The sequence below is a fragment of the Enhydra lutris genome, unplaced genomic scaffold (assembly GCF_002288905.1).
Source record: "Enhydra lutris kenyoni isolate GAN:26980312 unplaced genomic scaffold, ASM228890v2 scaffoldscaffold9, whole genome shotgun sequence".
In the NCBI taxonomy this organism is placed as follows: domain Eukaryota; kingdom Metazoa; phylum Chordata; class Mammalia; order Carnivora; family Mustelidae; genus Enhydra; species Enhydra lutris.
The window spans coordinates 22,058,461-22,072,095 of record NW_019154093.1 but is presented as its reverse complement, the minus strand read 5'-3'; the positions used below and the strand labels follow the sequence as shown (position 1 = coordinate 22,072,095).

Genomic DNA, 13,635 nt, shown 5'->3' with positions numbered 1-13,635 from the left:
AAATCCAGCAGCAGGTCATATCACTGTCAGAAATGTCGAGAGCTGCTTTCAGTGGCCACTGATTCTCTCCAATCCTTGCCTTGTACTCCCAAGGCAAAGCCTAAAGCAACTGCCAAAGTTAAGATGAAGAGAATAGGCAGGAGAGGGGTGGCAGTCAGCCATCCTGCCCTAAGATTCCTTAACAGTAAACTAATAATAATAACAATGATGATGATAGCTAACACATAGTGCTTTTCATGTGCCAACACTGTTTTAAGTACTTTGCTTGGACTAAGTAATTTAATCCCCACCCCCCCACCCCCCCACTCCTTCTCATTCTGTTCCTCACGGCAGAGCTGCAGGAGAACTAGGAGTCACCTGCCTCTGGGTCCCAGCCATCTTCCTGGGGGATCCTAAATATACCTGCTCTGTAACAGGAAGACCAAGTCAGAGTTCTCTGACCTCCCCCTTAGGCAAGCAGCTCCTGTGAGCCTCCATAACCCCAGGCTTCCCCCTGACTGCGTGGAGTTGTTACTGACCATTTCCCCGGGACACATGTCTAAACTCTCTTTGACTCACAGGAGGCAAGGCAGAGCAGTATAACTGGGTCCAAAGCAGGGCCTGGGTGGAGTTGCTGGGGAAAGCCCTCATTTATCCCACCAGTCTCCCAAGTCCCTTTGATCATCCCTACCCCCACCTTTCATGGAAAAGAGGCTCCAGAAAAGGATGGTGTAGAGACATTTATTGGATGTTTATGGGGTTGGTCCACATGGGTCTAGATTTGGGACAACGGCCTCCTGAGGGCTGCCTGGGATGTCACTGGCAGTCACTGTGGCCATGAAGCAGTGCTGGAGCAGGCGTTTGGGGTCCATGGCCTGCTCCTCATTGTAGTCTAGCCGTGGGTTCAGGAAGGGGTGATTCTGCCAGGGAATGCTCACTCCTGGCACCTCCATTGAATTGCCTGTGTTTCCACCTTGGCGGCCAGGGGGCGCTTCCTCCTTGGGGTCTAGAAAACAGCAAGCAGAAGGCATTCCTCTTACAGACCTTCCTCCCCCACAGTCAAACTCACCCTGGCCAATTTTCCCAAGTGCTCACCTTGGGCAGGACTGCACTCAGTCTTATATGCATCATTCGCTTAACAAATATTTATTAACAACATACTACATCATTCAATAGGAGCTGTCAGTGTTTCTAATGAACTTACAGTCTAGTGGGGGAGACAGACAATAAACAATTGTTAGGAAAAAATGAAGACTTGACCTTGACCATAAACCCATGAGGTAGGTACTATTAAAAACTCATTTTATAGATGAGGATACAGGCTGACTACACAGCTAGCATGCAGAGATGTGTTGGAAAATTTAAAACATACATTATTCTCTTCTTTAAGAATAGATTCCATGACACGCTGCTGATTTATCCTCTCCTCCTCTTGTATACAAGCTTGAAAGGAGGCTCACTTGACATTAGTATTCCCCACTTCCCATTCATTACTTATTCTGCCAAAATTTATTTGGTTTCTGCTCCCAACATACCTCAAAATGTTTTGTCACTAAATCCCACAGTCACTTACAAATCCTTATCTCCCTTGACTTGTCAGGAGCATTTGACACAATTGAGCATTCTTGCCTTTTTGGATAAAATGTATCAAGTGTTCAGGGGTACCTGGCTGGCTCAGCTGCTGGAGCATGACACTCTTGATCTCAGGGTTGTGGGTTAGAGCCCCATGTTGGATATAGAAATTATTTAAAATAAAATCTTAAAAAACAAAAAAACATATCAACTGTTCAAGCCAGAAATGTGAGTCACCAAGTCCCTCTGATTTCACCAATTACCATCTTCCATATTCACCCATTTCTCTACATCTTCATGGCCACCACCCTCGATCAAGCTTTTCATCTCCTTCCTCCCAGACCACTGGAACAGCCTCTAGTTGGGTCTCCTTCAGTCTACCCTCCACTTTGTAGCCAGAGAGAACACTCTAAAGTCATGTGAGTCCATGTACTGTTCTTTCTCAAAAGCCTTCAATGTCTTCTCATTACCTGTTATCCTTGGGGTGGCATTCAAGGCTCTTCACATACTGGGCCTATCCCTTCTCTTTGGCTTCATTACTATCACTCTTAAGAATTCTGTGTTTGTGACACCAAGGTTTTCATTGTACCCTAAATAGCTCCATTCCTTTACATCTCTGATTTTTTGCTTATGCTGTTACTTCTGCCTGGAATGACATTTTTTACCTTCTCTGTCTAGAAAACTCCATTGATGGTGGTGGGGGGGGGATACCCAGGAAGAATGAGAACTTTGAAACTAAGGCAAGAGTGAATTTTAAGAAGCAAGTTATATTAGACATTGGAGTTGGCTACCTAACATTCACTCCACCTCTTCCCATCTGGTAATAGCAATTATATTTGGGTGGTATTGGTCCCATCCCAACTATAGGTGTGGGGCCTGGTTGATCTGAGCCAATCAGATAATCCTATTCCTTTGCCACATGGCTCAGTAATGGATGCACAGCATTTCCCTGAGGACAATGATTGGTTTAGGGGTGGACACATGACCTGAATGGTCCAATCAGAGTAGAGCTCAGCTCCCTGCACCTTTGAAGGAAGAGATAGTTCCCTCTTTCTTCTCCTGGCTAGAGGGAAACAAAAAGCTGGTGGCCCCAGGGACTGTTGGTAGCCAACTTTCTACCATAAGAAAAGTCAGCCTGAGGAGTAAGCCAACTCAAAATAGAGGGTAGAGTTGAAAGAATCTTAGAGGATGGAGCCACAAGCCTGACAACATAGTGAACTTCTATTTCAACCATGCATAAAGCCCACCTTACTTTTAGACTTCTCACCTACAGAGCCAATAAATTTCCTTTTTTTGTTGTTTGTTTTGTTTTGAATTCTCTATTCTTAAAGAATTGAAGACTCATAAGAAGTAAAAAAAAGAAAAAAGTACACTTATCCTTCACCCAGCTTTCCCCAATGATAACATCTTAAACAACCATAGGAAAACTTCCAAACTAGGAGACTGACATTGATACAGTATGATTAACTAAACTACAAATCCTGTTCAATTTCTACCAGTTTTTATATGCACTCTTTTTGTGGTGTACTATCAAAGTTTATCACATATATAGACATATAATCACAGCCACAATCAGGATAAACTCTTCCATCACCACAAAGAAACTTCCTCATGTTTCCTCTTTATACTTGAACCTTCCTTCTAAATCTAACTCCTGGGGGCGCCTGGGTGGCTCAGTTGGTTAAGTGACTGCCTTCAGCTCAGGTCATGATCCCGGAATCCCGGGATCAAGTCCCGCATCAGGCTCCCAGCTCCATGAGGAGTCTGCTTCTCCCTCTGACCTTCTCCCCTGTCATTCTCTCTCTCACTCTCTATCAAATAAATAAACAAAATCTTAAAAAAAAAAAATCTAACTCCTGGTAACCACTAACCCATTCTCTATTACTATAATTTTGTCATACTGGAAGTGTGATATAAATGGAACTATGTGGTATACAATCTTTTAAGATTGGCTTTTTTCACTCTTTATAACATCCTTGAAATCCACTGAAGTTTTGTGTGCATCAGTAGTGCATTCCTTTTTATGGCTGCATATATTCCATTGTATGGTGGTACCATCTGCTCATTGAAGGACTTTTGGGTTGTTTCCAGTTTTTGTCAATTGCAAATAAAGCTGCTATGAACATTCATGTTTAGGTTTTGTGCAGATGTACATTTTCGTGTCTCTAGGATAAATACATAGGAGTGTAATTGCTGATTTGTATGGTGTAGTGGGCTGAATAGTAACCCCTGGATATTAGGTCTTAATCTCTGGAACCTGTGAATGTTACTTTACATGATAAAATTTGCCAGATGTGATTAAATTACAGTGTTTTTTTCCCCCTTAAAGATTATTTACCTATTTGACAGAGAGTTGGGGGAGAGCGCAAGCCAGGAGAGCTACAGAGAGAGAGGGAGAAGCAGGATCCCCACCGAGCAGGGAGCCCAACGCAGGGCTTGAAACAGGACCCCGAGACCATGACCTGAGCCAAAGGCAGACTCTTAACCAACTGAGCAACCCAGATGCCTCAAATTAAGGATTCTGAGATAAGGAGCTTATCCTGAATTATCTGGGTGGATCCTAAATGCCATCAAAACTGCCCCTATAAGAGAAAGGCAGACAGAGATGGACCCACACACAGTGATGTAAAGACACACGCAGGGATTGCAGTGATACAGCTCCAGGCAGAGGGATGCTGGCAGTCACTAGAAACTGGACAAGGCGAGGAACTTATTCTCCCCTGGAGCCTTTGATTTCAACCCAGTGAGACGGATTTTTGTATTTCTGGCCCCTGGAAATGTGAGATAATGCATTTCTGTTATGTTAAGCCACCTAGTTTGTGGAAATTTGTTACAGTAGCCATAGGTATCTAATACATAGAGTAAGTGTATGTTTAACTTAATGAAAACACCAAGCTGATGGATGGTGAGAAGGGCCGATTAGGGATCTCCCACCTACACCTTTTAGAGGGAGAACTGAACTCTTGTCTATCAATGCCCCCCATTTTTTTTTGTCTATTATTAAATGTGTCTAGGTTGGAATATCACCTCTACACTTACCTCATTCACCTCATCTGCAAAATAGAGTTGATAGTCACCACTTGGCAGAGTAGTTGAGTAGTTTAAAGGGGATAAGGTGGGATGCCTGCGTGGCTCAGTTGGTTAAGCAGCTGCCTTCGGCTCAGGTCATGATCCCAGAGTCCTGGGATCGAGTCCCACATCGGGCTCCTTGCTCGGCAGGGAGCCTGCTTCTCCCTCTGCCTCTGCCTGCCATTCTGTATGCCTGTGCTCGCTCTCTCTTCCTCTCTCTCTCTGATAAATAAATAAAATCTTAAAAAAAAAAAAAAAAGGGGGATAAGGTGTAAAAAAAGCGTAGCGCCTAGCACAAGGGTAGGAACTCAGTCATCCTTCTGATCAAGTTAGTTCCTCACAAGGTACCAGAGTACCAGAGTAAAAAAGTTATGGTCTTTGTGCATCCTCAGTTTGGGGTATCGGGCTGCCGTGGGAGTGATGGGACATTACAGAATGCCTGGGCAGCAGGAGGAGCCTATTTTCAGAAACTCTGGTCCATTTCCACTCTGTCCTTGTTAAGGTACTTCCCACACTGCCCTTGTTCCCACAGTCAGGTATCATGGCCCCAAGATACAGTGCAATGATTGTAGGCTTTAGAATCTGGGAGATCAGGGTTGACTCCTCAGCAACACAGGCTCAGTAGCTCTTTGATTTGGCTAATTCACTTCTCTCGGCTAACCCTCCGTTTCCTTTGCTGTAGGATGGGACTAATGATCTCTGCATACGTCCTACTGAGAGGGAGACAGAAATGAGACACTTTTGTAAAGGTAAAACTCTGCTGAATGTAAGATAGTGGGCCTGTAAGCTGTCTCAGATGCAGGGGGGACAGGAGGCTCCTGGTAGATGCTGGGAGTTCAGAGGAAGGAGAGCACAGCACTTCATGAATGGGAGGAACAAAGTTGAGTTTGGGCAAAAGGCAGAGAAAGATGAAAGCTATCACTTAGTAAAAGGTCAGGAAATGCATTTTCCATCTTAAAAATAAGAAGCAAAGAGCAAGGATGCAAGCTGTCTCAAACCCTGGAAACTGAATTATCCAGCTGGTGGTTGATCAATGAAAAATAGGAGGGTGGTTTTCATTCACAGGGTCAAGGCATGAACTGTATTTCCTTTGAGTCAGAAAGGCTTGAGGGGATAAAACGGGGAGAGGGGAGGGAAGGAGGACACAAGCAGGAGCACCCCACAGAACTCACCTGGTGACGGAGAAAGAATAGGACTTTGGAGACACGAAAACACATGTATTAGAATTCCAGTTCCATGATTTACAAGCTGTAAACCCTTGGGCAAGTCATCTAACCTCCCCGACACCTGGATTTTACGTCTGTGAAACAGGGGCTAATAATATCTCCCGCACTGGGATAGTTGGGAAAATGAGATGAGATAGTGCATGTAAAGTTTCAGTCTGGTACGCAGTGAGGACTTTCCTTTCGCAGCATAGGGTAAGGAGACAAAGGAGAGGGGAGGCTGACATGACTCTGTCACTCGCTCACTAGGTGACTTTGGGTCCCTGTCTGTAAAATCCTCACTTGTAAAATGCATAGTAATAAGATCTATACTCCACCCAGTTACTGTGAAGAGCAAATGAGATAGTCTATTTAGAATTAGTTCATTCATTTTAACTGTGATATCATATTTCATTATTCCTCTCCTGAGGGACATTTAGTTTGTTTCTTATACAACAAGCTATCATGGATCTATCTGTACAAGTCCTCTCCTAGTGCAACTATTTCTCTAAGGCAGATAATTAGAAGTGGAATTATGGAGTCTAGGGTATAGATACTTTTAGTTTAAATAGATAAATAGATACTGCTTTAGTTTAGTTTAAATAGATAAATAGATAGATATTGCCAAGTTGGTCCACAAAGTGGTCATACCAATTTATACTCTTACCAGTAGCATATGACAGTATGAATTCCTCACAGTCAAATTTCTCTCTATTAATATGGCCAATTTTGGGACTTTTGCCAATGTAATTTTTTTTAAAGTTTATTTATTGGGGCGCCTGGGTGGCTCAGTCATTAAGGATCTGCCTTCAGCTCAGGTCTTGATCCCAGGCTCCTGGGATGGAGCCCTGCATCAGGCTCCCTGCTCAGCAGGAAGCCGGCTTCTCCCTCTTCCCCTGCCCCCCTCTTATGTTCCCTCTCTCACTGTGTCTCTCTCTGTCAAATAAATAAATAAAATCTTAAAAGTAAATAAACAAATGAAGTTTATTTATTTTAGTAATCTCTACCCCAATGTGGGACTTGAACTCACGACCCCAAGATCAAGAGTTGCATGCTCCTCTGACTGAGCCAGCCAGGCACCCCGCCAATGTAATTGCTTAAAAAAGTTATATAATTGAGGTGCCTGGGTAGCTCTGTCAGTTAAGTGTCCAACTCTTGCTTATGGCTCAGGTCACAGTCTCAGGGTTGTGACATACAGCCAGCTGAGTGGCCCTCAGCATCCAGCAGGGACTCTGCTAGAGGATTGTCTCTCTCCCTATCCCTCCCCATCTGTGCACATACTCTGTCTCTCTCAATCTCTCCCAAATAAATAAATCTTCCCCTTTCTCTCTAAAATAAATATATCTTTAAAAAAATTTGGGCGCCTGGGTGGCTCAGTAGGTTGAGTGTCTGCCTTCGGCTCAGGTCGTGATCCCAGGGTCCTGGGATCGAGCCCCACATCGGGCTCCCTGCTCAGTGGGGAGCCTGCTTCTCCCTCTCCCTCTGCCTCCTGCTCTCCCTGCTTGTACTCTCTCTCTCTCTAATAAATAATAATTTTTAAAAAATTTAAAAATTACATCATTCTTAAATTGCATTCTTCTTTCTTTCTTAATTGGGGTTGGGGAGCTGAAGGAGAAGAGAATCTTTTTTTTTTTTTTTTTAAGGAGGAGAGAATCTTAAGCAGGCTCCACACCTGGCACAGAGCCCTACACAAGGCTCACTCTCACAACTCCGAGATCATGACCTGAACAGAAATCAAGAGTCAGACACTTAACCAACGAGCCACCCAGGTGCCCTGCATTCTTCTCATTATTAGTAGGGTTGAGCAGCACTTTTCGTGTGTATTGAGCATTTGTGTTTTTTTTTTTTTTGTACATTACATTTTCCTCATTTGTTTAAAGATATGCCTATATATTCTGGATGTCAGTGTCATCTCTATTTTATATATAGTTGTATCTCATTATTCACAGTAGTTGTATTCTATAAAGTCACCACAAACACTGAATTAACGAATGCTGAATCATTGCTCCTATGGAAAATACAAGGTTAAGTTCCTATGGGCCTTTGGTCACAACAGTTTTGTCAACTGTCCAATGCATAAATTTGTTTTGTTTGAAGACACATTATTTACTATATATTATTGATTCATTAACATTGAACTCATGACCAACAGCACTATAACTCCTGCTTGAACCAAGTTTATCTAACACATGTATTTTCTGCACAGGGCACATCACAGCCTTCTTACGCTTAGGAGTAGTAGAGAATATATCAGCACTACATTTGGGGGCCACTTTAAACAGTGAAGTTAACAAGAATCACAAAAATGCAAAAAACATGGCACTAAATAGACCCTTGTTTACAGTAGGAGAACTGAAAACAAGAAGGCAGAGTGTAGATTTGTTTAACATCAGCTGGGAATGTGTGTGATAGGGCAACCCAAATTTTTTGCTGCTCTGCACATGTCCACACCACAAATTACCTCAAAAGCACTGCAATTATTGATTTGGAGGTTACAGATAAATTTTAGCAAGTAAACAAATTTGCAAATATCAACTGTGTGAATGAGGATTATCTATATGTATGTATTTATCTTTATGTTTATAAAACCTTTGTAGTCCATCACTTGTTTTGTAATGTTATGTATGATGTCTTTGTATTTTTTTTTCTTTTTTTTTGAGGGGGGAGGGGCGGCGAGGGGAGGAGTAAGTGCATAGGGAGGGGCAGAAGGAGAGAGAGAATCTTAAGTAGGCTCCCTGCTGAGCTCTGGGCCCTCTCAGGCTCATCCCATGACCCTGAGATCATGACATGAACCAAAATCAAGAGTTGGATGCTTAATTAACTGAGCTACCCAGGCGCCCCTGTCTTATTTTTATTTCATGATTATTTGGATTTGATGAAGGCAAATTTGCCAATTTTCCCCTTATTTAAAAAAGTTAAATGTTTTATTCAAATTCCTATATTTTAATTAATCTGTTTCCAGACTCTCTTTTTTTTTTTTTTAAGATTTTATTTATTTATTTGACAGAGAGAGATCACAAGCAGGCAGAGAGGCAGGCAGAGAGAGAGGAGGAAGCAGGCTCCCTTCTGAGCAGAGAGCCCAATGCGGGGCTCGATCCCAGGACCCTGAGATCATGACCTGAGCCGAAGGCAGTGGCTTAACCCACTGAACCACCCAGGCACCCCTCCAGACTCTCTTTTTATTCTAGGGTTTTTCAGATTGACACCGTTTACATTTTGGGTTGGATAATTCATTGTTGTGGAGCATTGTTCTCTGTACTGTAGCAGGTTTAACAGTATCCCTGGCCTCTACCAAGAGATATCTTCCCCAGTTGCGACAACCAAAAACGTCTCCAGACATCGCCAAATGTCCCTGGGGGGTTGGATGGTAATGTGCTCCCCGTTAAGGACCACGGCATTGCCCAATTCTGTCAACTGCTGTGCCAAAATCAAGTGGACAATTTTTCAAACTTTTAAAAATGTCTCTTACCTGATAGGCAAGTCCCTCCTCTTTTTCTTTTTCAAAATTGTTTTGCACTTTTGCTCTTCTAGATACGTTTTAGAACCAATTTGACAAATTCCATGAAACGTTTTCTTGGGAATTTCATTTATAGATTAATTTGGAAGTGACAGGTCTGTGACATCGAGCCATCTGTCCACATACATGCCATAACTCATGAGATAGTTTCTTTGATGCCTTTCATTAACTTCTATGATTTTTCTCTATAAAAGCTGAAGCCTGGGCTGTCTCTGGTCTCCCTGGGCTGTCTGGATCTACACTCAGGCTTTCTTCCTGTTTCCCTGCCAGCCTCCCAGGTTTCTGACTACAAGGCGAGCCAGAAGAATCCTCCTACCCTCAAAAGCCATCCCTCCTGCTTTTCAATGCTCAGCAACAGGAGGATTATTTATTGCCACTGGGATCTGAGAAGGGCTCTTCGTGCTGCTGCTTGTTGCACAAGTTGATGTCAAGCTGGAAAACTAATCTTTTACAACTAAAAGGGCCCTGTCTGTCATTCTCTGAAATTTAGCTACTACCCACCTTTCTACTGCCCTGATCATTGCCACCGCTCTGCTTCTGCTTAGCTTAAATTCCTGCCTGGCCTTCTTTCATACGGTGCCCCAGGATGAATGACCCAGTCACTGCATAGGTCTTACTCAGAACGGCCCACACATTTTTACCCATTATCTATCCTATCCTGGAATGCCTTTTCTCCTTTTACCCAACCAACTCCTTTGCTAATTCAGCACTCATTCAAATCTACTCTCCTTTTTGAAATTATCCTTATATTTGGTATTAAACAATTTTGTACTTAATTTCATATCTGCACAGACCCAGTGTGGTAGGCAGAAGAAAGAGCATGATTCAAGGTAGAAAAACATGGGCTGAATTTTAGCCTTACTGTTTATTAGCTGTGACACTTTGAGTAAGTCATCTAATCTGTCTTAGCCTTGATTTTCTCATCTGTAAAATGGAGATGATAATACTCATTTTGAGTGTTGTCTACCAAACTACACAGAAAGATCATTTGCCAGTAGGCACTTGTATCTTTCATAGTACCTTGCAGAAGTTGTAAAAGCGTGTGCAATAAAGACTTATGAAAAAGCAACACTTTTGGCAGGGGGAGGTCCTTTGAGGCTCTAGAGGGCCTACGCCAATAATGAAGGAAGGGGTAGTCCAGCAATTCAGATTATCAAAAAACAAAAACAAAAACAAAAACAAAAACACAACTATTTAATTTCTGAACAAACCGAGTTTGGAGAGCAGCAAGTTTTGCTTATTAATTCTATTTTGTTTGGGATAATATTAAAATCAGTTTTCATTCCCTAAGGCTAGAATTTTAAAGCAGTGTCTGAGAAAATCCACAAATGGATTAATCTTTGTGTGACAAATACAACGCTGACTCTATCAAGTTATTCTGATAAGCATTGAACACATTGAGCTGACTATGTCAAGTTATTTTGATAAACACTGAGTTGACTCTATCAAGTTATTCTGATAAACATTGAGCACATGAGGAGTTTGGGATGTAAGTGTTCAGACTGTGAACCTCCTAAAAAATGTGCTGCTGCTTCACAATATTCTAGGAACTCTCGTGAGTTTTTATTTCATGATTATTTGGATTTGATGAAGGCAAATGCCCTATGCCCTTAAGGAGATCCAGTTTAATTCAAGGCGATCTTTTATTTACCTGTACAAGAGTGTAAACTTTTTTGTGCTTTTATTTTTCAATTGTGAGAACCACTGATTGGTATGTTCAACAAATTCGTGTATACAAAGAAATGGATAAATCACTGATATATAAGGGAAACTACCTTAGGAAAGAATGTTTACTGAATGTTTATTTTATTTTTTTTTTTACTGTAGAGTGAGGGGTTGTTAACAAAGAATATATATTGGTCATTCTTACAATTACTATTTAAAGTCAGCAACTTTTCACTGAATTTGATAGGTTTTATGTTTGGCCATATCTTCATGCTCATCTTTGATTTCTGAAGACCTCCTACATACACTTAAATAAAAGTTAAATGGACATACTCCCTCTTTTTTGATTTACTGGTACATTTTTTAAATGATAAATATGCCATAAAATGCATTATAGCTGGAGACTTGCATTTGTATGGATGAATTTATTACATTCAACGTATTTAATTTTATGCCTTCTAATTCTAAGATGCAGAAAAAATAAATGAACATGATTTTATTCTATGCCAACATTTGGGCCTGTGAATGTATCCGTTATTTGAATTTAAGTCTATGAGAAGGAATGGTCAATTTGAAAAGTCACTCTAAACTGATTTTTTCCTAAAGGGCTCCTTTTTTCCTGGACTCTGGTTTTACTACTAACGTCACGTGTATGTATGAAAACATTGAGGCTCTGTAGAGCAGAGAGGAGACCTCTCTGGTGCTGTTACAGTACATTCTGTACCTGCCATACAGGCTCATTTTCATGCAAATTCTTCTTAGAGCCAAATAAATAAAGAATTAGGTGTAAAAAAACACGTCATCTAAATATCCCCCCTTGGGGGCGCCTGGGGGGCTCAGTGGGTTAAAGCCTCTGCCTTCGGCTCAGGTCATAATCCCAGGGTTCTGGAATCGAGCCCCGCATCGGGTTCTCTGCTCAGTGGTGAGCCTGCTTCCTCCTCTCTCTCTGCCTGCCTCTCCACCTACTTGTGATCTGTCCGTCAAATAAATAAATAAAATCTTTAAAAAATAAAAAAATAGAAAAAAATAAATATCCCCCCTTTGTAAGGGTGCTAGCCTGCTTAATACAAGGAAATCATGAGGTCTGTTTCTTACCTGGAAGCTGGAGGTGTAAGCCTGGGTCCAACTTCGTGTGGGGCTTAGAGCTGATGAACAGGTAACAAAGCACACAGGCGGTGACAATGAAGGCCAGGAGAACCACGGCTGCTATGGATTGGCCCACAAGGGCGCCAATGCTGGGGAGAGAAGACCAGAGGGAGCCGAGTGTCGGGAAGGGACTTAGGAGGTAACCTATGATGACGTATGAAGCGCTGTTGGTGTTACAGGCACCAGCAGGCTTCAACTTCTGTTCTGTCTCTACTTACCATAGGCTGTTTGTGGCTAAGCATGAGACAGAGCGTTAGCTATATGCCCAGGACTCACCACGTATGTAACATGACTTGCGTCAGCGCCACCACGAAGTTGGGACTCAGTACGTGTTCCCTTTCTTCTCTTCTCCTTCCTTCCCTACTCTCTTCGACTTGATTCCCGCCCACCCTGCCCAGGGAGCTGGAGATGGTCTTAAACAGCCCTCCCCACAATGCCGATTCTTAGAAATCAAGACACATAGCAGGCCTTAGCTAAAAACCAGCTGTCCTTCCAGCCTCAAGGTAGTTTCTGACTCACCCTCCAGTGGGTCATCATGCCAGTGTGGACTCCATGTTTAGAAGACCTCCCCACAGCTGTTCCCTCACCCTCCAATCTTGTCGCCCTTGCCCCAAGTCAGGCCCTCGTCATCTGGTCTCCAGTCGACTACCTCCTGGCTCATTTGGGAGTCACTGTCTTTCCTGTTTCACATGATTCCTCCCCCATCATCTCCCCACGTTAGAGTTTTACTTGTCTTTGAAGGCCCATCTCAAATGTCTCCTCCTCAATAATGCTTTCCTTGGCCATCTTTCTCTCTCCTTTTCCCCCTATGCCAGGCTAATCCACCCAGGACACTTCTCTCAGGGCCTTTAGCACTTTCCACTGGGGCAGGCAGCCCCGTGTGGTAGGAAAGAACAAAGGGCTTTGGAACCAAACCTGCTTGGATTAGGACCCAGGTATATAACAACTCACTCTAAGGTCTTGACGAAGTTATTATACCTTTTGAGCCTCAGCTTCTTTGTCTGAAAAGTGAAAATGATCAAAACACAGTATTTCACAGAGGTACCTGGGTGGCTCAGTCAGTTAAGTGCCTGCCTTCAGCTCAGGTCATGATCCCAGGGTCTTAGGATAAAGCCCCACATCAGGCTCCCTGCTCAGTGGGGAGTCTACTTACCCTTTCCCTCTGCTGCACCCCCTGCTTGTGTGTGCTCTCTCTGTTAAGTAAATAAACAAAATCTAAAACACACACACACACACACACTCAGTACTTCACAGGTGGTAGTGAGGATGACTAATATATGCAATATTCTTGACACATAGTAGGTGTTCCTCATGTGTTCCTTCAAGGAAGAATCAGACCATAAATAATGAGCTTTGTCCTCCTCTTGCAGAAGCCCTAGCACATAGTAAGCATTTCGTAAATATTATTGAATACCTACTGTGTATTAGGCACTGTGAGATTTTCTCCCAACAATAGTGGATAGGTCAGCAGCAGGCTTTGTTTGT

General features: G+C 42.6%; 1 protein-coding gene across 1 annotated transcript; it reads right to left on the bottom strand.

The window, feature by feature from the left end:
* Positions 1-704: 704 nt before the first annotated feature.
* LOC111142820 (family with sequence similarity 159 member A) lies at positions 705-12,811 on the bottom strand. The gene is made up of 3 exons (XM_022496143.1): positions 12,738-12,811; positions 12,100-12,314; positions 705-985 (listed from the first exon to the last, which is right to left on the bottom strand). The coding sequence occupies exons 1-3, from the start codon at positions 12,809-12,811 to the stop codon at positions 732-734; spliced, it is 543 nt and encodes a 180-aa protein (XP_022351851.1). The 3' UTR covers positions 705-731.
* Positions 12,812-13,635: the final 824 nt, after the last annotated feature.